General features: G+C 40.7%; 1 protein-coding gene across 11 annotated transcripts in view; it reads left to right on the top strand.

The window, feature by feature from the left end:
* The window catches only part of ANKHD1 (ankyrin repeat and KH domain containing 1), a 101,076-nt gene that overhangs the window by 12,462 nt on the left and 60,778 nt on the right, over positions 1-27,836 (top strand). For all 11 annotated transcript variants that reach the window (XM_062502321.1, XM_062502320.1, XM_062502318.1 and 8 more), the window contains exons 2-6: positions 2,242-2,395; positions 23,039-23,195; positions 24,604-24,751; positions 25,603-25,750; positions 26,827-27,060. In XM_062502321.1, coding sequence (XP_062358305.1) covers positions 2,242-2,395; positions 23,039-23,195; positions 24,604-24,751; positions 25,603-25,750; positions 26,827-27,060 — 841 coding nt within the window. The remainder of the gene's footprint in view (positions 1-2,241; positions 2,396-23,038; positions 23,196-24,603; positions 24,752-25,602; positions 25,751-26,826; positions 27,061-27,836) is intronic.

Raw genomic sequence — 27,836 nt, 5'->3', positions numbered from 1 at the left:
CAGCAATCAGGGAGAAAATGGTCCATATCTTTTCTGAAGTGTCAAAACCATGAAGTTTTAGAATTTGCAGCAGGACAGCTTCTGGCAGGCTGCTGCAAGGCCGCTGTGCTTCCCTTGGCTGAGCATTGCCTGGCTCTTCCCAAGGCTGAACCCTGAGGCTTGCCAGCAGCCACTGAGTGTTTCTGCAGTGTTTGTTGTTCTCAAGTGCAGTTGCTTCAGTGGTAGGTGACATTTTTACTCCTTTTGGTATGTCCTCAAATGGGAGAACTGCTTTTAAAGGTAGAGATGTAGTTGACAGAGAAAAATGTCCATAAGCATCTAATAAAATTCCTTGTATCTAGTTCTCAATTGTATATAATGAATGGTCATGTACACACAGTGGGAATTCCTGCCCTTCACCAGGTCACACGAACGTGTTGCAATAGCAACAGTATTTCCATTATATTAATGCCTTGTGTAGTCTTGTGGGAAAAAATGAAAAACCCTGAAGTGCTCATGTAGGTGAAAGTGAATTTTCCCAGAAGTCAGTTTTGCATCAGAGCTTATAAAAGTAAGGAGTCCTTAAGCTATGGCATAACCTGGAATTTGAGCTCTGTTGAGGGGCTTTTACTGCAGGGATGCATTTTGCTGTGAGTTGTAAATAGCTCTTCTTTGTAGTACAAATGTGTATTACTGGTTTAGGTCACTAATTTTTTGCTTGTTTAATTTTCAGTTCTTTCTTGCAATGACAGTTTCTTATTTTAGGACCGTTGCTTGGACTAACCTACAAATCTTGCTTCTCTGAGCACCAAATCAGAGCCTGCTGCCTTACCTTTAATATTTGTGTCTGGCACACAAGATCTACTATCTGTAAGCTGGCCAGGATGACAAATGCCCACTGAGATTTGGGCCTCGTGTTTTGTGTTCCCAAAAAGTCATGCTTGCTCCCTGATTCCCATGTTAGCATTTCCTTGGCACACAAGGGATAGTGTTACAGCCATTTACATATCAAAAAGGGGAAGAAATGAGCAAACCCAACTTGCTCTTGAATAGCAGGGCTCTGGGCTGCTCCCAGATCCTGTTAACATTGTTCACACAATGGAGCACTTAATGAATTTGCAGATGGCCTGATTTGATTTTTTTTGAAGTATAAGTTTTCCCTTTCCAGGGGAAACTGAGATGGTGGTTTTCTGCTGGGGTGAGAAAAATAGGGGGAAGTATTTGGGGGAAAACTGAGAGAAGAAGATGAGACTGGGATATGAAGTGGGAGAGGGCAGCAGTAGCTGAGTAGCAGGAGTGAATGTTTCATTTCTACAGCAAATCTAAGGCACCAGTAGTGTTGGTACAGGTAACAGACAACATCTAATTATGAAATAGTGTTTTTGTCTTAAAATAATACTGAAAATAAAGGGAATTATGTCTGAGCTTGGGAGTTTCTGAAATGTAGCTCTGCTCTCATTAGAGTGTGAGTCAGGTATCCTCCTTGTTTACTCTGGCAAGCTGTCATAAAACTGTAGTGTGTTATGTTGAGAAATTCCATGGACTTGTGTTTGGAGGTCACGTGGGGCACTGGTGGGACAGCATTATTGCTGCTCAGTGGGAATACCTGCCTGCTTAATCGTTCTGCAGATCTGTTCTTGTCCAGAAAGCAGAGCAGACTGGGGTAATGCTGAGTGCCAGTTTGGAGACAGATGTTTTGGTGTTGAGATTTGGTCAACTCTTATGTTCCTGCTCAAAACAAACAAAATCTTTGTGCTGCCTCTGTTGAAATTACTTTTAAAAGAGAAGTGAAAGGCATCTCGGGAAAACATTCCATCTTTTCCTGGCACTCAGATAGGTCCAGCTGCACCAAAATCATTGCTGGTGGCTTTTATAAATAATGTGGTAGATGAGCTTTTGGTGACAAAGATGTTACAGCCTCTTGTGGCTGCCTGCTTGGGTGGTTGACTGTGCAAACGTGCATAACGCTTATTCAGTATTTAATCTGACTTGACCTTGCTGTATGTAAGGTGTTTAAAATTGAAGTTTTTGCAATATTTTTTAATGCTGTTTTTGGGTTTTTTTTTTTTCTTTTATGGTTTTAACTACCTCTTCAGTGAGTTGCCCAGCTGTTTTTTGTAGTTTTGCTCTATGTTCTTGGCAGTTAAAACACAATTATGATAGTAAAGTTAGATTACTTTCATGGGAACTTTTTTGGTAATATTTTAGATTTACTTTAAAGCTTCAAAAATGGTAAAATTGTTTTTCTAACTTGGCAAACAGGTTGAATCATTTATTTTGGACCAAGAAGATCTTGATAACCCAGTACTTAAAACCACATCGGAGTTATTCTTATCGAGTGCTGCGGAAGGTGCAGACTTGAGAACTGTGGATCCAGAAACACAAGCAAGACTTGAAGCCTTACTGGAGGCAGCAGGTACTTTCTTTGTATAGTTCTTTTTCTGAACCTGACTTGTACACACATGTGGCAGCACATAAATTTTGACACCCTAGTGAAATGTTCAGGAGACTGGAAATTTCCCATGATGAGCAGAACATGGAAAAGAAGCTCTTAACTCTTAATAGTGTTGCAGGTTGCTTGGTTCTCTCTTTCTCTACATACAAAGTTAAAAAAATTAATTTGAATTAAATGGTATTTCATTGACTTGAGATTACATATAATACCAGAGGGAGAATTAATGGGGAGAGAATAGAAGGAAGTGGGTTTGCTAAAATGATTTTTTTTCCCTGCTGCTTTGGTCAATATATAATTGTTAATTCATTACTCCAGAAATTTACAGGTAAAATACTTTTTTCGCTGTTTTAACTTCTACAAAAGCATTTTCACATTCTGTAGTTCTGAGGCATCACTGTTGGAAAATACATATCAAATACTCGTGTTTTGGAACCAGATCTGATAAACATACTTGCCTCTGCATTTATTAGCTTAAGAGTGAAAGCTTGTCTAATTCAAATCCTCCTACATTTTGTGACTGGGGTGTTTGTAATGGTTTGGAAATTACTTGTTAGTTTCAAAATTCCAAGGACAAAAAGATATAAACCCCCTGCTTTGAAACAAATCCCGTTTGTTCATCACAGCTGTGTACTCAGACTTGTAGTGGTGTGCTGAAATTGGAGTTTTCAGACCTTACTTTGGAACACTTAAAGAGCTACATAAAATAGCACTTACTTGCAGGTTTTTAGATGCAAAGCTATGTAGAGTCTTAAAGGAGAACTTAATTCTGAGGAAGCAAAAGGGGCAAGGATTTGGGATGTGGGTTCTTTGCATTTTGGATTTGAAAAAAGCCCAACTTAGAACACAGCACACCTGTGGTCAGCAGGAAGTTGCAGCAACCTATCTGCTGTAACTCTTGAGGACCAAACTTTGTTTTGCAGAAGACAGGCTATTCTTGGGATACTCCATGCACTAAGGGAATTTGAATAATGTAATCCCTTTTTAAGAACTTTTAATCAGTTCCTCTCATGTACCTGGTGGCTGCTGTGTCCCAAAGCCTATCCCTGGCTTTCTAAATTGCTGGTGAATCTGGCTGGTGTTATGGGGCAATGCTGGGGCAGCAATGTGTACAGGGATCTGTACACAGAGTATTTGACTTATCCAGGAGGTACCTTTGCTGCTTGTAACATCTGTGAGAATGCTGTCTTTGAGATTTCTAGGCAGTAGTTGGGTATTTGTCCCCAGGATTAGATAATTTGTTTCTTAGCTGAGGTTGCCATGTCTTGGTTTTCCTGAGTACATGAGCAAAGCGGAATGAATCTGGAAAGAAGAGCAAATCAAAACAAGAGTGCCTTTGTTTGAGGACTTCATCTACCTCTCTTAAAAGACTGGACAAAATTTAATGCCACTTGAGGAATGTGTGAGATCAAAAGAATGAAAATACTCTGGGGAAAGTTCTCTAGTTAAGCTGTATTTGTCCTTACCACTGTGGATTGGAACACTAAAAATATCAGGCTCAGCTAAAGAAGATGCTGCAAATCTGGTAGCTCACTAATAAAAGTCATAATTTGACATTTATTTTAAAAGGAAGTTAGTGGTTTTGCAAGATGTTCTAGTATCTTCACTGGATTTATCTACCTGGTTTGGCTGAAAATACCCTTTTTTACCCTAAGTGAGCTTCTAGGCTTACATCATGGCAGCTTAGTGTTGGGCCTTTCTGTTCTTTTGGAGTTTGGCAAAAGCAAGTGATTTGTGCTGTTTTTTAGTCACAGTTCAGTCCTCAGCATGAAGGATAGCCTGAAAAAGTAGATGGCAAAACTATAGCTCAAACATATTTAAAGCCTTGTCTGTAGTCTCCAGGCATAGCTTGGCCTTGGTTGTGATGCTCCCCCTGTGCTAGGCCTGATTCTACCTTGCAACCTAGAGAAAAATCTATCTTGTGTTCAGTGTCTTGGGTTTCTTGGGGTTTCTCACATGCCAGGTTTGTGGATGTGTCATTAGGATCTTAATGAGCATGACTTGCAAAACTAGTTTTGCTCATTCTTCCTGAACCCTTTAATGCTCAGATCTCACATGGACTTGTTGTTTATTAGTTCTGGAAGGTAAGTTCTAGCTGCTGCAGCCACACGGGATATTGTTCTTCCACTTGTGCAGAAGTGGTTTGCAGCTATGCAGTGTCCTGTAGGATTTGTAGGAGTTGTGTTTTGTTTGCAAAGTAGCTGTCTTGATTTGAGAGCTACTGCACAGTGTAGAAGCCAGAGGTCATTTGAACTGCTTGAAATGTTTCTATAGGTTGTATTTACCCACCATGAGAGTGCTGGATATTTTTTTCACTTGCTTGTTGGACTTGCTTATTCTGTTTCAAGGACTGTGGATGTTGAAGGTAAGAGCCTTGAGCCAAGTTTCCAGCAAGAGGGTTGTGTCTCACCCCCCTTGGCATAGCAGCCATTACACACGTGTATATATATCCATGGGCACACAAACACAGATTTCTTGTTTTTCTCTGAAAACCTCCCTGATTAGCTTCAGTTTAGACAACCATACTTCATTCAGTGAAAGAACAGGCACTTTATTAATGAACAACTACCTTTAAACAACTGTCAGTGTTTGTATTATTCCAGAGAAAATAATTGTACAGTCTGAAGACCAAGAGACCATTGTAAATATCAGTTGTTTCCATCATCAAAAACTGAAGATAAATTGCAACAATTGAATCCTGTTGTTTGGCAAGTTTTAAAACAAACAAACCAAGTCTTGTGTATCTTCCTGCAGTTTAACTCCTGTTAGGAGAGAAGGGATTTATAGGTAAAATAACCTATGGAATGAGAACCATCCTGCTTGGAGGACGTTTCCATTTTTAAGCTGTAATTAAACAGATTGTTAATATTCTGAGAGTGCAGTCCTGTTCTACACTAGAAACATTTTGCTCCACTGTTAATTAGGGTACTGTTGATTTCTTAAAATCACATTCCAGCTCTGAAGAGTGATGATTCTTGTATGGATCTTCATAAGAAAGTCTATTAAATGCCCTTTTTAGGGGCAGTAGTTGACAGCTGGAGATGAGAGCTCTCTTTGCTACTGGGAATGAATGGTTAGAGTGTTGAGAGCACTTGCTCTTCTTGAAGGGTTCCTTTTGGGTCCTCAACATGAGTTGGTAAAAGGGCAAAGTGGGAAAATTTCAGCAGGTTAAACCAGTTTCATTTTCTGTTCCCAACTTGTCTCGACACCAGGAAGAGGAAATGACTTGCTTGTTTTGTGCAGTCTTCTTTCTGGAGGTTGTTTTAGAGGATAATAGAGAAAGGTGTTGGTTCAGGCACATGGCCAAATAAAAATCCTGGGTGCCCATTTGGTGTATTCTGCACCAAAAACACATATTTCTAGAGAAAGTTGTGAAATGTCGAAATGTTAATGCCTGCTGTTAAAATACCCTGTTGGTAGTGTTTCAGCATGGTTTGGCTGAGTTTTCTGGGAAGTGACAGTGTTAGTGAACTGCTTTTTGACTTGAGGAAATAGCTTGAGTGCCTGTGTCCCTACCAGCAGAGATTTTAAGTGTGTTCCTTCTCAGTCTGAATGCTGAAAAACTTTGACAATGAAGCATCAAAAAAAAAAAAACCAAAAAACCAAACATGTAGAAGAAAGTGGTAAAGAAACTTCAGCTGCCTTTGGAGGACATGATGTTCCTATTGAATATCTACACAGGGAGGAGTTCTGTAAGCAGTGAGTTCTTCAGGACTCCCACTGTTGTTTGCAAAGAGGCTTGTGAGGAAAATATTTTGAGAGGGAAAATGTTGAGCCAAAGGTTTGTTTAATGAAACATGTGAATAGTCCATCCTTATGTTCAAACAGGGAGTGGAGTTATGCACATCCTTCTTTTCTGATGAAATACAGTGTTAAAGGTGGCTGGAGACCCTCACAAATGGTTTGGTGTTTTTGAGACTTTGAGGGATTAATTGTAATGTAAATGATGAAAGAGAAATCGAGTACTAATAATGTGTGCCTGTTAATACCTGTGAACTTCAATAGTTCACTCAGGCATGAGGGCCTGACACTGCTCTTTGGAAAAGCTGCTAGGGTGGTGGTGGTGGAATAGCTTGTGTATTTTGGAACTGGGAAAGGCAGAAGAAAGTGGAAGTGATCACCTTCTTAGCAGAAATATAGAACACAGATCATAATATCAATGAGCCCAGATGAAATGTACCTGCTTTCAGATAAACTGAAAGGTTAGAGCAGATTCAGCAATTGTGAAATTGAGTGCTGTCCTCTGGGTATGTGTATTTCTATTTACTCACTTGCCAACCTATTGACCAAATTTTTTTTTTTTTGTTCTTTTTTTTCTTGTGATGTGGTGGAACCCATTCATTATTCACTAACAACAGGGGTTACCAGGAGTGAGCTGTAGTGTAAAAGAGCAGTGCCAGAGAGGCACAGCTTGCTTTCATCCTGCATCCAAAGGAACTCTCAGAAAGTGTCAGAGACAGGGCTGGAGAAATTCTTTGATCATGTTATTTATGGTGATTAAGATTCTTGTGTGGACTTGATGTTTCTTTTCTTAGGGCTGATGAGTAACTAAGCTGTGATTTAAATGAAGGTGGGCATTGGAAACTTAATGTCTGAAGGGTTGTCCAAGCTCCACTTGAAGCTACAGAAGTGGGGGTCTGCAGAAAACAGATTCGTATTTGTCATTTTATTGGTTGCACCTCTGTGATTGGAATACAGCAAATGCATATCTAATATACATTAGTGCTATGAAATAAAGAAAGAGAAGCGGGGTCTTTATGGGGGGAAATCAGAGAGGATTGCTGGAATTTGAGCAAAGATATAACTTCATTGTAAAAATATTACAATATTAAATTTGAGGTGTGTTTAGCCTCCTTCAACATGGCCAAAATCTTACCTTAGTCCAGCTACTGTGACTGATCATAAACTGACAAAGGCTTTTCACCATAATTTGATCTGATCTAAAATACTTGGTGTTATATGTACATGGTATACAGACCAAATAAGGGAAACAATTTTCACTAGGACAGTTTGAATAGGCTTCATTGTAGGTATTTCTTTAGAGATCAAAGCTGTCCTGCCACTGAAATCACCACTGTCTTGTTAACTGGAAAGCTTCTGCCTTTTGAGATGTTGGCACATTACAATGACTTACTCATTTTCTTTCTTCACCATCTAAAGATTCAGAGTGGGAAGGAATATATGGTATGTGAAACATTGAGATTTGTTGTTCTTTTGAGTAAGTTGGATAAACAGGATTGTGTGCATGTAATTGAATTATTAATATTATATCTCTCTGAGATTTTGCATGATTTAAATATTTTATCTGTTCTAGTAGGCTTTTAGATTAGAAAAAGTCTAGTCTAATCCTGTTCTTAGTCAAATTAACTTCCATGCTTTGACAGTGTGTTAGATGTATCAGCTTCATATTTTTTAGCTGTTTTCCAGATGGATTTTGCTATGAAGAACAGTCTCATTGTCATACTATTAAATTGCTGCCTTTAGGTATCAGATGGCTAAGTTACCTTACCAGCTCTGAAAGCTTTACTTCTGGGGTTCTTTGGTGAAGATGATTTTAACCTTTCTTCAGAGGGGATGTGAAGTGGGAAGAGACAAGACAAAAACTTACCAGTTTTGTTTTGTGAAGTATAAAAATTGGCCAGGGTTCTCCTCAATCTCTCAAGTTGCCTACATATTTATACATGTCTGTGTATGTGTCAGAGGTAGTTATAAGTAATCAGCAAGTTCTTCATGATTGTACCATAGACAATTTGTGCAATCCTCCTTTTAACAAGATTTTTTTCAGTTCTGGATATAGTTTTATAGTTATCCTTTCTATTTTCCTTCTGCTGTATTTTATTTTTCATGCAAATTGGATTCTTCTGTAAGATAAAGCACCTTTTGCTCTATTGTTCCACTATGGGGAACATATTATTGCTGGTTAAAAACATTTTTCCATTCAGTATTGATTTCAGGATGGACTTTTATGTTAGTACTTGGGGTAGCCTCAGCCAAAAGGAATATAGGAAGAGTTTGGGCAGGAGAAAATTGCTTTATTGACAGTCCTGTGTAGTGCCTGAATTGAGATGGGATGTACCCAGTGCAGAGTTGCTCTCTTTGGTGCCTGTCCCTGCCTGTCTCTCAGCAGATGGCTGTGGTGTGGTTCTGTCCTTGGCATGCTGGGAGGGAGCTGTGGGAAATGAAGCAGTTACTGATCCTGGAAGTTGGAGTTCACCAGAATGTGACTCTCCTGAAATGTGTCAGGAGAGAGTGAGGATGCAGACAAGCTTCAATCTCTTGCTTGTATCTTCTGCAAGAAGAGTCTTAGTAGTTTATTAAAAAACCTCTGCTACACTGACTTGAAATCTATGTTGCATTTGTCAGTCATGTAGTGATAAAATCAGAGTTTAGAAGTGTTCAAAAGAGAGTTTGAGTATTGCCTGGATGCTTTGGGATGTGCAGATGATTGGATCTGAATCAGTCTATTAGATTGCCTTTTTTGCAATTTTTATTTTTTGGAATGTTCTGTAGCTTAATATTCAAGCGAGGTGGCAGTAACCAGTGCCAGCCACTTAGCTCCATACTGGACTAACTGGTAAATCAGGTTGGTAGTCTGGATGTGGATCCACCCCTCCTGGAGCTGAGGGAATTGTCCTGTGAGGAGTCATTGCATTGGAGCAGGGCTGATTGCTGCCAAAACAGTCTGGGTCATGTTCTGTGTCTGGGGACACCCTCTTGGGGTGGGCTGTAACACGTGTGTCTAGAACACTTCTGTCAGTTCTACACTCTCATCAAATATTTGGTCTTTTAAAGTGTCAGAAGCAACAGATTTACTGAGTCATCAATACCTTGCAGTGTAATGCATGAGTTAGTTGGGTTTTTAAATTGTTTACTCAACTTTGACAGAATGTTACTGTTGTATATTTAGGAAGTAATTCTAAGCAAGTTTCAAAGAAGACAAATGGTAATATAGTATATGCATAGCATAAATGATTAAGTTCTGCTTATTTCTAAAAAGCCAAGCTAGTTTTCACCAGATTAATGAAAAACAAAAGAAATGAAATATACTGCCACTCATCTTTGATTCTGCCTATGGAAAGAAGTGGGGTATGAGCATCACCATTTCCTGCTATAAATTATTTTGTGCTGTTTTACAGACTTTACTTTGAAAGCTAAGAATTTCAATCTCTAAATTCAAAATGAGCTGTAATACATTAAACATCTTGCACAAAAAGGCAGGTTTTATTCTTTGTGAATATGAATTATTTAAATACTTGAAGATTCAATACATGCTAGGATATGTTAAAAAAAAATTATTGCATTGCATAAAGTTATCCTGGTTGTATTCATCAGGAAAGAAGTTGCTGTGGGAGCAAAATGTACAGTGCAGTTCTTCAAGGACTTTTCCCCTGTGTCATAAAACTTGCCTCCAAACCAAGAATTGTTAACTTGTCATTTAGGCGTCACCTTTCTCTGAAATTCTGTGGAGCTTCTTACAAGTTTTTCAAAAATTTGGCTGAAAAAGTCTCAGTAGATTCAGTTTTATCTTCTCTTCCTTCTCCCCAGGCAGATTCAGCTGTGCCTGTGCCATTCCTGATGGGTGGCTTTAGGAACTGGTTAGACAATCTCCAGTGCTGGAAGCTCCAGAACATGCCAAGCCCACTGCAGTCCTTGGGATGAGAAGGTTTTTTGGGCTGCCAGTCCTGTGTTATGTACTGAAATACATAACTCGGGGGTGAAGGGAGCCATGAGCTGCTTCCTTTGGAAGAGCTTTGAGAAAAGGAAGAAAGATGTAGTAAAGTAATCAATGCTTTTTAGAGGCTTTGCTTGTTTAGTGCATCTATCCAGATTCAGTGTTCCCTTTTCCAGTGCAGCTGATTTGCAGACTGATATCACCCTCATCTTAGGGGTTTTTTTTTTTTGGTTTTGTTTGTTTGGTTTTGGTTGGGTTTTTTTGGTTGTTGTTGTTTTTTTGTTGTTGTTGTTTTTTGGGGTTTTTTTTGTTTTTTGTTTTTTTTTGGTTTGGTTTGTTTTTTTTTTGTGTGTGTGGGTTTTTTTAGTTTGTTTTGGGTTTTTTTTGTTTTGTTTTGTTTTTTGCTAAATATCATCTAACCTTTCTTTGCCCTTAACTCATGTTCTTTAGACTTTCATCTGCTCTTGTTCTCCTCTGGAGTCTCTGTACATGATCTCTGTTCTTCATAACTTTATGCCCCAAATGAGTCGTGTCACTGAAGCTGAGCTCTATTGATGCATGGAGAGAGGAGTGTTATTTCATCTGTCCTGCAAGCTGTGTTTTGTTTATACATCTCCATTTGTTGTCTGCCTTTTGCCTTTGGTGTGCAGGTTGAATTTGTCTTTAAATCTACCAATACTTCTCTGAAGAGCTGTTACAAATTATTCCATGTTTGTGCATTTGATTATTCCTGTGTATGTGTGTGTGTATGTTTTTGTTTCCTTAACACCCATGTTTGAATATGTCCTTTAAAAAAACCTTCTCAACTCAAAAGCATTATAAAGGCTAAAATTGTCTTTGCTTTCAAAGAATTAGTTGGCTTTTGAGTAGCAAGAGGAAGACCTCAGCAAGCAAAAATGTTCTAACCAACCTGGCCTGACTTCCAGCTGGTTTTGTCTAGTATTGCCAAAACCAAGTATGCAGCATGTTTTGGAAGTTTCTAGAGGGAAAGTAGGAAGATTAGCTAATGAAAAAAGGATAAGCTTTGCACTATGGCTGTGCTTTTGGCTATTAGCCTTCACTTATAGTGAGGGCACCCAGTACCTGATCCTCCTCAGCTGTAGAGACACAGCAAGAGGTAGAACAACTTTATTTTAGTCTTTGCACAGATTAAGAACATAGACCTGGAGGAAATAGTGAAAGAAGTTTGCTTTGGTAGAACCTTAATTGTCTGGACTTTTCCATACTCACTGTTGGAAGCAATTCCCTCCATTGGATTCGTGCTCGTTACATTTTCTCTCTGCATTGTGCTCTGAAGAAGCTCAGTAAAACTCTGTGTGGTGGCATATGTTGGATTCTGTGACCTCTGATGGACAAAATCTGCCATCTGAAGCACCAGAATTTCAGAGACACAGAGCTGGGTGAAAGTGCCTCCCTTCCCTTTTGTTTTTAAAACAGCAAGAGGATGCTGCAAAAAAAAAAAAAAAATAAAAAAAAAATTGATGGGATGATTCCCCCCCAGCCCCGAGATGTTTCTTGTAGAGAGGTGTTAGCAGTGAATGGGTGTGTTCTTTCTTCACATTGGGTCATGATAAAATAAATTCCCTATTTTCTTTCTGAAGACCGTAGTATCCTGATTTTTGATGCTTTGGTACTCCAATCTACTGTGGTGTTCTGGAAGGTCTTACTTTCAGGATTTCTGGTTATGCAGCATATGTGTAGTGATGACAGTGTGCTGAAAGGCTGTGGATCATTTTAGGCAGAGGAGAGGGTTTTATGAAGAGTTTCTCAAGTGTTCAGTTTGAGACATGAATTTGTACACTAGTCTGTGCTATGCACTATTAGTGTGGTGATTATTTTTTTTAAAGAGGTGGTGCATTTGATCAGTCTCTGAAAGTACTCAGCATTTTGGCTTGCTTTGCCATACATAATTGACATGAACTGGGGGTTAAAACTCTGTGGGTTCCGAGTTAGCTCAGTGATGTTACTGGCACTCAGTTTGCTCTTAGATCTTTGCTTGAATGTAGTAGTATTTTCAAATGTCTTTTTCCCAGATAGTCACTGGACACTGTACTGAGTCAGAGTTGCTTTGTGATTCAGGAAGGCAATTACAGCCCATTGGGGCTCAGTTTGCCACTGGCTGCCAGAAACTTTGAGAAGAGTTCAAGTGGGCTGTTTGTCTATAAATAGCACTCAGAGGTTACTTGAGTTCTTGCCCTCCTGCATCTCTGTTGTGCAGGGGGGTCATATCCTGGAGTCAGTCTCCACAGGGGTGTGATGCTTTCCCTTCCTTTAGGTTACTCAAAAAGCAGAAAGTAATTCCACTGTCTTCCCCTTATCCCACTAAATAGGTGGGAGTGTCTGTAAGGTAATTTATTTTCTAGGGACACAGGCCCTACAGAGGATGAGACCTAAAATACTGAGCTGAGTTAGACTGCCAGAAGTCAAGAAGAGAAATTCTATGCACTTTTCGCAGTATGAATATTTTTTTTCTTCTTTTGATCTTTTTCAGGGATATGTGAGGTTCTTCTTTGCTCCCTACCCTCCCACAGTGGACAGTGCCATTTTCATGTCCCTTCTTCCCTTGTTTCAGTAGCAGTCAGCTCTTTGACATGTATCTTCCAGATTCTTGGAGCCAAGCATTTTTCAGACTTGAAATTAGAAAATATTTCTCTCTGATGAAAGGAAGAACCAGGAAATTAAGAATAATTGCCAACATTAGCTGTGATATTTTTCTGTAAAATAATTAAATAAACTGTGCACATTTTTCCATATCTGATGGCACAAAGTAAAAAGTTGTAGCTTTCTTTGGTCAGAGGTCATAATTTCTGCTTCTGGATCATTTAGCAGGTTGCCACCTTTGTAGTTGTATGGGTAAATATTGCATGCACTACAGTCTTAGCTTAAATTCCCCAGGAGTGACTTAGGAGTTTAAAATTACTTCATATAAGCACCCAGCAGCAATCAGATAATTTCTTCTCTTCCTGGACACACAGAAGTGTCTGAGCTGGTGTCCAAAGCTTGGAATTTGAGCAGAGCTCCTGTGATTCTGGCTGGGCACTGAGTAGGTGATGGCAGCTCCTCATGCCTGGGTGCTGTGCTGCTGGGATGTGCTGGTGGATGGACTGGGATGTGCTGTGCTGGGCTGTGCTGGGCTGTGCTGGGATGTGCTGTGCTGTGCTGGGCTGTGCTGGGCTGTGCTGGTGGATGGACTGGGATGTGCTGTGCTGGGATGTGCTGTGCTGGGCTGTGCTGGGATGTGCTGTGCTGGGATGTGCTGTGCTGGGCTGTGCTGGGCTGTGCTGGGCTGTGCTGGGCTGTGCTGGGCTGGGCTGTGCTGGGATGTGCTGGGCTGTGCTGTGCTGGGCTGTGCTGTGCTGGGATGTGCTGTGCTGGGATGTGCTGTGCTGGGATGTGCTGTGCTGGGATGTGCTGTGCTGGGCTGTGCTGTGCTGGGCTGGGATGTGCTGGGCTGGGCTATGCTGGGATGTGTGTGCTCACGCTCTGCCAGGCTGTGCTGGGCTGTGCTGGGCTGTGCTGGGCTATGCTGGGATGTGTGTGCTCACGCTCTGCCAGGCTGTGCTGGGCTGTGCTGGGCTGCGCTGGGCTGCGCTGGGCTGTGCTGGGCTGTGTGTGCTCACGCTCTGCCAGGCTGTGCTGGGCTGTGCTGGGATGTGTGTGCTCACGCTCTGCCAGGCTGTGCTGGGATGTGTGTGCTCACGCTCTGCCAGGCTGTGCTGGGCTGTGCTGGGCTGTGCTGGGCTGTGCTGGGCTGTGCTGGGATGTGTATGCTCACGCTCTGCCAGGCTGCGCTGGGCTGCGCTGGGCTGTGCTGGGATGTGCTGGGCTGTGCTGGGATGTGCTGGGCTGTGTGTGCTCACGCTCTGCTGGGTAGGCAGGCTGGGAGCAGGTGACTGCCCGGCTCGGGAGATGTGCTGACTCTGCCGTTTAACTGTGTCCAGTTCAAAGCCAAACAAAGCCGGGCGAACAATTCTGCCCGTGGCTGAAGTTTTCCCTTAGCTAATCACAGCAAGGCTGGCAGGCATGATACAACCATAAGAGCATTTGTTTTAAGTCTGTAAGTATAAAATGGAGTTGAACACTCTCTGGTGCTGCAGCCCTGGGGGAGGTGTGGAGAGTTTGTGGTGGGAGGAGATAGCAAGGGAGGGAAGAGAAGACTGGCAAGGGAAAAGGCATTGGGCACCCAAGTAGCTCGCTGTGGTTTTGCTGCTGTGGCAAATCATTCTGGGTGTGTATTGCTGGCTTTTATCTATGTTAAGGGTGGAAAAAAAAAAAATCCCTGACTTGGTCATTCAAAAAATTTTTAGAATGAAGTGCTAAGCTCCTATTTAATTGTGATATCCCGTGTAACTCCCATTTAATCCCAGCTAAGCACCAAAACAAATTCAGGTTTTTCAGAGCCACATAGATAAACCACTGTTTAATCCCATTTTTTTCCTTTGTAATTTGAATTAAAGTTAGTACTGTGTTTTAAATATTTTTCTCAAATCTTATGTTTTCTTGCAATCAAAAACAAATTGGGAAGAAGGTCTAGTTACCAGTGAGTAAGAGTACTTTTTCCATTAAAAAAAATGAAAATCAAACTAGAACAAAGCCCAACAATTTAGTGGAGCTGGTAGAAATAGTTATTTTCAGACAGAACTGGCAGTTGTTTCCACTGTAATACTGCTTCTGTCCTGCTTGTAGCTGCTGCTTTAAAACCCAAGGGGACCCAGAAGTTGGAGTTCTCTCCCAGATGCTCACCCGCAGTGAGATGGGTGGAAAAGCTGTTTGCTGCTGCTGAAGTACATCTGTAATGACACCAGAGTAATTCAATAACACCATAATTTATATGATGCTTCCATATAAACTACATGCAATATGTGTGGGATCAAAGTGCATGTGTTTGAGTGATCAGCTGGATTTTCTGCACATGTGTGATGAATGTGATGAGTGTGTCTGGAAGTCGTGGTTCCTGCAAGGACTCAGCAGTGTTGAGGGCTGCATCTGGAAAGTTGTTGCCTTGTAGTAACGCTAATGTTTCTTTGATAGAGATTTAATAGAAACAAAATCTTGAAAAAAAATGCAAGTTTTAATTTCTTCATGAAGATTTAGGAAACAAACATTTCGAACAAATGTCAATGAGTGATGGGAAGGTGTGTGAGGTGAGTAAGGTGTTTCAGTGGCTGTTTGCTGTCGTAGGCAGGCAGTAGTCTGCTGTTCATGGTTGTCTCCTCTTGCCTCCTGGTAGTGCCTGGAAAGACCTTTTGCTGGTCAGACTTACCTTGCTGTGCTGAGAGAAAGCTCCAGTGTGAGGGTAGTGCGGGAAACAGAGGGAGAGGAGGAGCACAAAGTCATCCTTTTGGAAGTGGCCAAATGTTAGATTGGCACAGAAGAGCTCATGTTATTTTAGCTTTAGAAAAGGTAACTTAATGTTCATACCTGGAAGAAAATGGCTTCTTAATGAAAGATTGGAAAAAAATCAAACTGACAGAAAAATTGAGAGTTCTGCTGTAGCAAAGTCTGGCATGGTCAGGATTTTAAATAAGATGAGGAGATAGTTATACGGATAATTTTTCTGGTATTGTTCTGTCCTATTTGACCTCATATGTTAACAAGTCTCTGCAACAAGGTTTAAACCAATCTTTTATTTCAGTGTTCTAAGCTAAAATATGTCTGGTGTTCCATATCTGTCAAATACTTTTATTTTTCCTTGTATTCTGAAAGCAAAGGAATGGGGTAACTTGATTTGGTGGAGAGGAATTAAATGAAATTGCAGACTCTTTGGGAATATTGGGATTTTTCTAGAAACATCTGTAAGTCTATGTAAAGCTGTTTTTCATTGCTGAATTTGCTTATTGGTCTTTCAAGCTTTACTAAAATGGAAGTTGGTGGCTGAAGCAGTGAATTCCCTGACTAGGTAACCCTTATTGAAGTGATGTGAGACTAAATTGAAATCTAAATTTATAAATTGAAATGTAATGAATCTAATTTCTCACAAGAAGTGTTAATGAATATTGACTAGTTAATCAAGGATTTGTGTTTGTGTGCAATTTAAAATTAGTTTTGAGAGTGTGAGGTATTTGAGCACACTAATGTAAAATGAGATGATCTCAAAAAGGAACCCTTGCCATCAAAATGTTACTGAAATAACAGTAAGAGCTAATTGTGGCTGGAGAAGTACTTCCTGGCTTTTGATTCTGGAAGAGGAAAATCTTGCTGCTACAGCTGCCATGCTGGAAAGAGGAGATAATGTGGTGGAGATTGCTGGCTCCTGTTCCCACAAGTGCATTGAAATAGATGTAAATGGAAGTGTTACATTAAGTTTGTAGTGTCAAGTAGGTGAAAAGTGGGAGCTGGAATTAAGGGAAGTTTTCTCTGAAGGTGTGTGTGTGTTGTAGTGGCCTTTCAGGTTTTTTCAGGCATCCCCTTTCACTTGTGAGTATTGCTAGTGGATATTATGGGTGATTTCCTGTTATGTTTAAGAGTGTGGATTTGTGAAGAAGGGATATTTTGAGATAAGGACCATGAAATATGGTCCAGGAGAATAAATTTCTGCTTTTGCCAGAAAATGCTTAGCAGATGATCTGAACATGATTTTTCAGATTGCATTGAAAAAGTCATTTTTGACTGTTACAGTTTGCTGTCAGGAATATGATTTGTAGCAAGTGAGAACTAAGCTGCTCTTGAAGTCTATGGGGAACTGTGATGGTGACACATAAAATATTGTATAATGCTATTTAATAAATTTTTTTAAAACCCCTCAAGCTGTAGCTCTTGATTTCACGCTAAATGAATTTTATTTAGTATGTCCAAATACTGATTGAGATGAAGAAAAATAAAAATTACAGCCAGTGAGTTCTGTTTGTGCCATGCATTTGGTGAGACAGGAAAATAGGTTGACAGTGAAAATTTGTACCATGTGGAGATCAAAGGATGTGTGAAGTGCAGATGCACCAGGGCTGATGGAGGTACAGTGAGTTTTCATTGCTCTGGAGCTGAGCTGAGGTCACACCAGAGCTGTGATTTTCAGTGGTAGTGATTCCAAAGGTGTGTGCTTGGCTTGGAAAGACTGAAAGCTTCAGTGTAGTTTTTTTAGTGTTTTAGAAAACAAAGCTAAAATAATCCCTGCCAGATCAAACTGTTCCATGCCTGGGAATAGTAGTGTTGAAATGACTCACTTGAAAATGACCCACAAGAAAAGTGGAGAAGCATTAGCATTCTGGATAATACTTTTCTAAAAAAAAAAAAAAAAAATCACCCACACACAAAAAAAATGCAAAAAACCCCACAAAAACTTACCTGAAAATCCCAAATGTTCAGGCTATACTGCTATATTCCCACTTAAAACAGTTATTCTCTTTATACTGCAAGTATTCCTTGTAATTCTAATGGTCTTTAGCTTAGTGTGAATTTGATTTTTTTTTTAACAGCACTTCATATGAAAGTTTTTTAAAGCATATGAATTTTAAAAGATAAGTGCACTCTAATGAATTATTAGTATTTTCTGGTTTCTTTACCTGAAGAGCACTATTCAATATGTGGCTTTTGCTTTGAGGACTTTAGCCTGAGCAATCAGCATACAATAAGCAACATGTAAATATTTAAAATACATTCAAAAAATTCAAATATATTTATGTCCCTCATTCTGATCCTGCAAATTAGATACCTTAATGCAGTGAAACTTGCTAATGACCGTTCCTTTTAGTTTGCTTGGCTTTGGGCTGCTCTTTACAAGCAAATGAAGGATGTTTTTCTTTGGTTTACTGTCTCTGAAACCTAAGCAATAATGAAATTTGTGCTTGGGGAAAATATTTAGACATCACCAGAGAGGAGCCAAGTGCACATTTTTTTGTTACTAACACAGGTAATGTGTAACTTTGCCATTGAGGTACCTGAGACCTTGCAGAGCAGTGTGTGTTCAGTTCTGCTTGTTGCCTTCTTGTCTGGTAGCAGCTCTGTGGTGTGCTGGAGTCAGTCCTGTTCTGCCAGGGTCACTGCTTGTTGGCACTGGGCTCTTGGCTTTGTTGGCATGTTGCTTTGGACAATCTAGAACTTCTCAATTCCTCTGAATGGATATTCCAGTGAAGAACCTAAATGTTCCTCCCCTCTCCTTCCTTGAACCCTCTTCACCTTGTTTGAGGTGCTACTTGTACACCAGGCTGATTAGAGCAGATTCCTGACATACTGTTAAAAAGATGAAGAGAAACATTTCTGCTCCACAATTCTCATTTTTTACTTCTTTTTAAAGCTGTCCACATTTCCATCACAGCCTGTCCTTGTGTGGGTCCTTAAGGACCCCCAGCTGATTCTGTACAAGCTGAAGTTGGGTTTAGACTTTGTGATGAATGTGAGGGCATAAATTGGATGCATTACAAGTAAATGTCCTCCAATGTGTGTTAGAACATGCAGTGTGCTGGAAATGACAGGGAAAGCACACAGTCACCACTGAATCTTCAAGGCTTTGTATGGATTGTTGGACATTAACTCTTGGCTATGTTAATCTTTTTTTGGAGCAGTCTCCTTTGATGCTCAAAGTGTATGTTAACACCAGCTGTCCTATGAGGGACTTAACTGTATTTTCCAAAGGCACAAACGTGTTGGTGTTTCTTTTCTTTTTTTTTCTTTCTTTTTTCTTTTTTTTTTCTTTTTTTGAGGTAATATCTATATCTCTGATTTGTTAAACTCAGATCACACTGAGAAGTTACCAGCTCATTTCAGGTAGCCTTGAAACACTAACCTTAGTAGTTACAAGGTGGGAATACCCTGATGAGTCTGAAAGTCAGCAAGGAGATTGGAGTGTTGGTTATGGGAGCTTAGGTGTGTATCTGATGAGCAAACTTTTCCCTTGAGAGGTGAGTTCCTTATTCTAATACACCTCTGTAATCAACTTCAGGCTCATTTAAATAGTTCAGTAATATGGCATTAAGGTGTGGAATATCTGGCATTATCTGCCCCGAGTTCAGTCATCAACCTCTTCCATTGTTGGGTAGTGCTGCTGGCCTTGTTCTGCCAGGTTTGTGAGCAGGCACGTGGCTCCAGAAGCAGGTGCTCAGATGAAGAGCTGCCCACTACAGAAGATGTGAAGATGTGTCTGATTTTTCTCATCTGAAGATCTGTGGGCCCTGCAGTGGCCCTGCTTTTCTCTGCAGAGGGAAAAGCAGGAACATCACAGTACAGGTGAAAGTCTCTCCACTCTCTATTCTTCCAGTTGTCTGTTGTTCAGGAATATCCTTAAATAGTGACTTTCAGGTTGTTAGAAGGCACGAGCTTTACATTAATTCTACCCAAGCTATTTTTGAATTCACCTTTTTGGTCTTTGCAGGGCAGCTCATGTTGGATGAAGGCGCTTCCTTTTGGCTTGCTTAAGAAAATACTCTTCATAATTTTAGTGTTAAGCTGTAACATTGCATTAGTAACATACTCTGTACAATTAATGACTGTGGACTGTTCTCAATACAAAACAATGGGTCCTGTATTTTCTTTTCAAACTGAAACCTGCAGCAGTGATCAGTCCATGAAAAGATGGGAAGGATGGCCTCTATAGAGGCTTGTGTGTAATAATCCAGGAAGTACAGAATGTCACACCTTGGGTTCAGTTCACGTAGTGTCAGATCAGTAATGTATTATAGAGAGACTGTAATAATGTGAGAAATTGTGATCACTCTTGTGCAGGAGTGCACAGAATGGTCCTGAGGATGCTTTCAGTATTTGTTGGATGGGAGGAGGCAAGAAGAATTTTGGCCAAGATCCTGCACATAAATCATACTGCTGGAGTCCCTGTGTGTACGAGAGTGACACAAGAAAAAGTGGTTTGGGCACAAAATTAAGTAAATTAGAGATTAAAAGACACGTGAGCATTACAGCATTGAGATTCTGCTGTAGTAATTCTAAATCATAGCAAAATAAAAACTTCAAATTGTTATTATATGGTAAATTATTGAGTACAGTGGGCAAAAGGGGAGTGAACGAATGTGTGTCTGCAGTGGTAATTCTTGTAGTCTGTCTCCCTTTTACTCCAGCCAGCCAAACAAATGTCAGCTCTGATGTCTTCTGTGGCTATTGTTTAGTTTTGGCATGTGCAATATAAAAATATGAAATTAAGAGCTGGAGATGGCACCTGGGTTGAGCTCTAGTTGGTGAGGTAAATAAAAGACCCCTTCCACTTACCCTCAGAAAGGCATTGGTGTGATTATGGCTCAGTTTTTGGAGCAAAGTCAGAAACTGGAGGGAGCTGTAAGCACACTTGGACTGTCCAGAAGGAAGAGCCAGCAGCCTGTGGTTGGTGAGTCTTCCAAGGAGACTACCAGCTTTAATCCATGAAAACACATACTTGAGAATAGGAGAGCTGTAGTGGTCAAGCTTGCTTGTCTTTACCAGCTACAGGAGATCCGTGGTGTGACTTCTGCCTTCAGAAATCCCAGGTATGAATGCCACAACAAACTTCTAAAAAAGAAGGTATCAAGTGTAGGTCCTGCTTGTCCAGGCAGTTCTACTGCTTTGATGAGCTGAAATGATGGAGATATCCAGTGCAGTTGCAGGTAGCCAGATCACATGGGCTTTTGGGTTGTGTGGGCTTTTGGTAGTTTTTTGGGTTGGTTTCTTTTGGCTGGACTTTGTATTTTCCACTTCTTTTGTCAACAGTAGAGCTGTTAACAGCTTCTTCAATTAGACCTTTTTAAAGTGGAGGGAAACTGCAGTCCCGTTACTCCTTTTAAGCTAAATATGTGAATTTTTAGGCTTTGCTCAGGGGTCCTGTGGATTTCTCTCAAGTACTTTTCCATGTTGTTTACCACGGTGTTCAGCTTTGGTAGCAGCAGTCCTGGATGAGGCCTCAGTGCTGAGTTGGGAAGACTTAATTCTTTGTGTTTCCTTCAGCAGTGTTTTATGTACACTGCAATGCAGCGTAAGCCAGCACTGCCACCAGAAATAGCTCATGTAAACATCTCAGCACTTACTCCGTGAGCCATCCTGGGGAAGCAGAGCTGTGGAAAAACTGTACCCTTTTGATGTATTTGGTACTAAATTGCTGTCCTGACCCAGTTTGCAGTGACTGTCCCCCACTGTCCCACCTGCTCCAGCTGCAGAGATGACAGCTCCTTTTAAACCCTTTTATACCACCAGCAAATCCAGTTTACATGAATACACAAATGTGAGCTGTGGCATTTGAGGCTTGTTTAAAACCTTGCCATATTTAACAGCAATGGCCACAGGGGTGATGGCCTGGACGGTTTGGAGGTGGAAGGGGTCATGTGGCCAGTGGCCTCCAGGAGTCCATGGCCCCTCATTTTTGTGCTCTGATTGCTCTGGACTAGCCAGGCTTCCAACCCAGACAGATCAAGGTGTTATTTCTGATTTCATTGCAGAGTGGGCAATTAGTTATAAATTGGTTTTCATATCCCCATTGGCAATGCTGAAGGGATGCAAATGTGGGATGCTGGAGCCAGAGAGGAGATGTACAAGTCTCTTAAGCAGCTCACAGAACCTCCATGGCTGATTTCCATCAGCCAAGCAAGCTGCTGCACCCCAGGGGAGGTGTCTCAATGACAGGAGAGGCATTCTCCATCGTGTCCAGCACCACCTTGCAGTGCTGTCTGCCAGCACTTGGAGCACTGCACCAGCTGTGCAGGGTAAAGTCACACTGTGCCTGGTGGTGCTGGCATAAAGAGATTTAGGGTGGAGAAATTTGAGAGGTTTAGGGTGGAGAAATTTGGTAAGTATTGATTCTTACATTATCGAGAAGCAAACTGGATGTTCTCAAACTGGGGAAACAACATTGTCTGAAGACAACGTTCAAACTTAAAATATGATTTATTCTGTAATAATTGCAAGCTGGGTTGTGGGAAATATGGTGTGAATCAAAGCTGCAGAGATATGCACATACCAAAGAGCAAATCTTCTGAGGGATAAGGTGCCTTATTTCCAGATATTTGTATCTAATTTGACCCTTTTCAACAGCTATGGAATTGAAAAGTTACTGATTTATGACTGGTGAAGGTAGCTGATCTATAAAGCAGTAACTAGTCACTTTTTGTAGCACATGAAATTGATTGATTTATGGGATTTTTGTTTTGGTTTGTGGTTTTGTTTTTTTTTTTTTGTTTGTTTTGGGTTTTTTTTTTTTTTTGGTGGGTGGCTGGGAGGTGTTTGTGCTGTTTGCACATTTGTACATGAAGATACATGCCCTGCCCACACTGCAGTGATTGTTGGCACATGTTAAATACGTTGTGCTTAACTATGAGGAGTATAACCTGTGTGGAGTAAAAGTTGAGCAAAGAAACTGTGGTAGAAAAAGAAACTGTTAAGGAAGTTCCTTGAATCTAGCATTTCTACTGTCTTATTTCTGTGAAGGAGAGGCATTGGTTTCAAGTATACTTAAAATATTTTAACTTCATTTTGTAACTTTTGTTCCTGTTGCTAGAGCTGGGCAATTTAGAGTGGTGAATTACTGGGAATTTAAACTAATAAACTTTGAGGTTTTTTCTTACTCTTAAAAAAAAAAAAAAAAGCTGTATTAGTACTCAATCTGCTTTGGTTTGGGTGGGAAAGGGGTAATAAGTGTTTTAAGTCGAAAAATTCTTCACATTCAGAAAATACTGAATCAAGCCTGTTTCCTAAACTTCTGGTTTTGGGATTCAGTGTCTGGATTTATCCTTACTCTTCCAATATGATGTTTTTTGGGTTCTTTTTAAAATTCTTCAAAGGCATGAGTTGAGACTTTGGCAGAAGTAACAAAGCTGCCAGTTGAAAGATACGGGGGTTTTACTGCTGTATTATGATTACTTCAATATTCAGGTCATGGGCAGATGTTAGCAGATAGTTCAGTTTTAAGTAGCTAATTACCTGGCATGTTCGCAAACGGTGTTTAACTAATAGCGCATGCGGCTGAACTCTAAAACGGTGTCTTTGCATTTCTTTTGTGTGACTTTCCTACTAACCCCACTGACGAACTGAAGGAATTGGTAAATTGTCCACTGCCGACGGCAAAGCCTTCGCAGACCCCGAGGTTCTCCGGAGACTGACATCGTCCGTCAGCTGCGCGCTGGACGAGGCGGCCGCGGCGCTGACCCGCATGAGAGCCGAGAGCAGCCACAGCAACGGGCAGGTGGACAAGTACGTGGAGTGGGGTTTTAATTCAGATTCAGTTAGTTGTATGTACTGGGCAGCCGGGCTATGGAATGGGGTTTTAATTCAGATTCAGTTAGTTGTATGTACTGGGCAGCCCAGCTATGGAATGGGGTTTTAATTCAGATTCAGTTAGTTGTATGTACTGGGCAGCCCAGCTATGGAATGGGGTTTTAAATCAGATTCAGTTAGTTGTATGTACTGGGCAGCCCGGCTATGGAATGGGGTTTTAAATCAGATTCAGTTAGTTGTATGTACTGGGCAGCCCGGCTGTGGAATGGGGTTTTAATTCAGATTCAGTTAGTTGTATGTACTGGGCAGCCCGGCTATGGAATGGGGTTTTAATTCAGATTCAGTTAGTTGTATGTACTGGGCAGCCGGGCTATGGAATGGGGTTTTAATTCAGATTCAGTTAGTTGTATGTACTGGGCAGCCCGGCTATGGAATGGGGTTTTAAATCAGATTCAGTTAGTTGTATGTACTGGGCAGCCCGGCTGTGGAATGGGGTTTTAATTCAGATTCAGTTAGTTGTATGTACTGGGCAGCCCGGCTATGGAATGGGGTTTTAATTCAGATTCAGTTAGTTGTATGTGCTGACCATCCCCAATTCCCCAGCTACGAAATGGGATTTTTATTTCAAATTCTGTACTGACCATGCCAGGTTCCCCAGCTATGGAATGGAATTTTATTCCAAATTCAGGTAATATTTTGGTTAGTACTTGGTGATGGAGCTGTTCTACTGCTAGCAGAAGCAGGTTGCATCTGAAGGTGTAACTACTATCCCATCAGATTACTGGCTTCACAGGATAAGAGAAAAGGGGAAAAAAAAAAAAAGTTACTTTCTAACCTGCTGCTCTTTCTGTGTACCAGAGTTGAGCTCTTACTCAAGAAAAGTGAAGTTCTTAGCTGTAGAAGAGTAGGTGATTGCTCTCTTAATTACAGAAGTTTGTCTCATTGCACTATTCATATTAGTGGTCTCTGTGCTGACTTTTTGGCTTTGTCTGCAATAGGAATTTGTCTTGGCACCTGCAGTCAGCAGTTTGTCATGGTCACAACCTCTGTGTATGTGGCATTCCCTGGAGTGGGAATAGCATCACTGAGGTTTGCTCCTGTCTTGCAAACACCACCAAAAGCAGTTTTGAGCACTCCTCTCTGCATCTAGTCTGTATGCGAGCATATTATGAGTTAGCAACTGATGAGAACAATCTAATTTAGACAATAAGGAAGGCATCTATCTCCATTTTCCCTGTGGAAATACACTTGAAAAATATATATGTGCAAGGTGTATTTGCAAGTAAAGCTTAGCACTGAGGTCAAGGCTTCCTCATTGCCTAGGAAAGCTGCCCAGCTGTTGCAGGTGTGATTTGAGCTCACTGTGTGCTAACTGATTTTGCAGTCGCAGTTTGGCAGAAGCATGCTCTGATGGGGATGTGAATGCTGTCAGGAAGCTGCTGGATGAAGGACGGAGTGTAAATGAACACACTGAAGAAGGGGAGAGTCTGCTCTGCTTGGCCTGCTCAGCAGGTTATTATGAACTGGCACAAGTAAGTAACAAATGCAGTTGGAAGTAAACATTTGTGAAGCATTGTCTGAGGTGCTTCTTTGATAGATAAACATTTTAGCTATCGTGGTTATTATAATTTTTTTGTTATTTCAACAGAATATCACTGAATACAGCTTATTGTGGGTTTCCAGTTACTGTTTGGGTATCTCTAAAGGAAAATGTACTCACATCACTCATATATGCCTTCAGGTTGAAGAGACTTGTCTGAGGAATGAATCCTGTGTTTTGTGATGTATCTACTTTTCTGGCATTTTTCTAGATGTATTCCAGCTGTTCTGCCAAGCAAGAGGATCTAAAATAGCAGCAAACCCAAATATGCAATTGGTTGCCTTTGTAAAGCTCATGTCTCAGCCACAAAATCCTTTTTTAAAATCACGTTTGTATCAAGAGTGCATTAATTTCTGTTAATTTTGAGCTATATTGCTTCTGTATCTAAGGGCAGCTGCTTTGAAATGTTTAGGTGATAGTTCTCAGAAATGCCCAACTTCACATTTTGGTGTGAAAACACCAAAACACACAGGACAGGGAGAGAACTTCTCACCTGTGAGTTTGTCCTGTGAGTGCCCTGGTCATTACTGGAGGTGACAGTTTCTGTGCTGTCATTCTGGTCAGCAAGTTGCCCTGTGACTTTTGAAAAATGTCAGTATTTCACTGGAACTTAGATATGAACAAATATAGAAACTCAAGTTTTTCTGCAGCAGAGCCCAGTGCAGGCAGTAACAGTGAATGTTCCTGGGGCTGGCACTGGGCTGTGAGTGTCACAAGCCCCACTGAACTAAAAACAAAAGGTTGGTGTTAGAATTTACTCACTGTGGTGAACTTCTCCCTTAGGTGCTTCTAGCCATGCACGCCAACGTTGAAGATCGAGGCAATAAAGGGGACATCACGCCCTTGATGGCAGCTGCCAGTGGAGGCTACGTGGATATTGTTAAACTCCTCCTTGTCCATTGTGCAGATGTCAATGCACAGTCCTCCACAGGTAACTGGGGAGCAGGAGCACAGTTAGTAAGGCTGGCACATAAGGCACACAGCTCTTCTGAACATCTGTGTTTTTGTCTAACACTTTCATTCACAAGAAAACATGACAGGAGCTGGTAGGAATAGACCAGATCTGTAAAGAATGTGTTTGGAGTCTTAACTGGCCATTATTGAAGGTGGATTTTAATATCAATTCTAATGCAAAATATTATTCCTGTATAAACCACTCTGGTGTCAGAGGACATGAAAAATACAAAAAAAAAGTTTATCTTTTCTTTTGATACAATCTAAAATAATCCAGTAAGATGGCCACAGGACACATCCCATCAACACCATTATTTCTGTCTCTCCCTTTTTACGTAAGAGGACTTAAAATTCTTTCAGGTGCATTGAATGTTTTCTGTATTGCTGGTTCTTGACCACAGTTTAGCTAACCTCACTGACAGCATTATCTTGCAGTTGGATTCTGCTTATTAAGATAGAAATTAAGCTTTGTTCAAAATTTCAAACAAGTAATGTGTGCGTACTATGAGATATTCTTTTATCATTCTGTTTAGCCATCCATGTTAAGCAAAGTTACCTTAAAATTGACTGTAGCATTTAAAACATGAGCCATATGTGAGTGTCTGTCACTTACAGTACCAGAGTTTTAAATTATAAATTTATTCTCAGCCAGCCAGTATAAGGTTTTCAAGGAATTACAGGATACAATCTCAGGCAAAAAAAAAAAAAAAAGAAAGAAAGACAAAACAAAAAAAAAACATTCCCCCAACTCTACAGTAAAAATTACTCACTGTTCTTTTTGTGTGTGTTAATTTGATCTAATTTTGTGTGCTAAAGTAGGAAACATAACATTCAAACTAAAATACCCCTGATTTGTAATTCTGGTTTAGCATTAAAACTTTCATGTTACGGTTGTTTGGGATTTTATATCTGGGCTGGAGTAACATTGCTGTGAGATGAAAGGCTGCTGCTGGTGATGTACTTGGGTTTGTTCTGAGCTGTTAACACTCATGGTGTCCTTCCCCACGTTAGGAGTGGGTGACAGAAAGGGCTCTCATGCAACCTCTCCTGCAGGGAACACAGCTCTCACGTACGCCTGTGCCGGGGGCTTTGTGGACGTGGTGAAGGTGCTACTGAAAGCTGGTGCTAACATAGAAGACCACAATGAGAATGGACACACCCCCCTGATGGAAGCAGCCAGTGCAGGGCATGTCGAGGTTGCAAGAGTATTGCTGGAATATGGTGCAGGAATCAACACTCACTCCAATGAGTTCAAAGAAAGTGCGCTTACACTCGCATGCTATAAAGGTATTGTCTCTTGCATTGTTTAGTATTTCTGTTGAAATTTGTTTGCTTGGGTGTATTTGATGAAAGCTTTCAGCAGGACTTTGAATATCTTCCTAAGAGTTTTGTAAATCTGGTTTGGTTTTAAACTCAATGTCACAACGTGCTCCTCTGTGGTGTAGTGGTATGAAGTCTGCATTTCTGTCCAGATGTGGTGGAGGTGTTTGACATGTTGCAGATGAAAACTTGAAACTGGCTATGTCCAAACCTGTGCTTTGACACACCACCATTCTCTCCTACCCACATTCCCTATTTCATTCCCAGTTCCCTCACCAACTGTCTGTGAATTCTGAAAACATCTCTTTTGGTTCTTCAGAAATGTGAAGTTGGAATGTGTGTTTCTTTATTATCTTTTGGAGAGACAGTGCCTCCATTATTACTGGGTTCTTTTCCTTCAGTGTAATTCAGGAGAATGTCTCTGAATTCTTAAGGATGATAAACTTGCACGGACTTTTGACTTAATTTATTTTGCTCTTTAAAGCTTCTATGTAAATTAACAGTGCAGTGGTGATCCACTGTGCTTCTATGATTTGTTTTCCAACCATTGTTTTTCTACAAATAGAAACTAAGGATGTGGATTATTGTCACAGTAACTTTAGGCTTTGCCTCTGTGTTTAGAATTGGTGATACATAGTATGTATAACCTATCTGAGGACTTGCATCTGGATTTGTCATGGATTTCCTACAGCATGTGGTAGTTCCTTACAGGGAAATGTCAGTAATAGTACCCCTGAATGTGT

Source organism: Cinclus cinclus, chromosome 14 (assembly GCF_963662255.1).
Source record: "Cinclus cinclus chromosome 14, bCinCin1.1, whole genome shotgun sequence".
Classification (NCBI taxonomy): Eukaryota; Metazoa; Chordata; class Aves; order Passeriformes; family Cinclidae; genus Cinclus; species Cinclus cinclus.
This window is presented reverse-complemented; position numbering and strand designations above follow the sequence as displayed.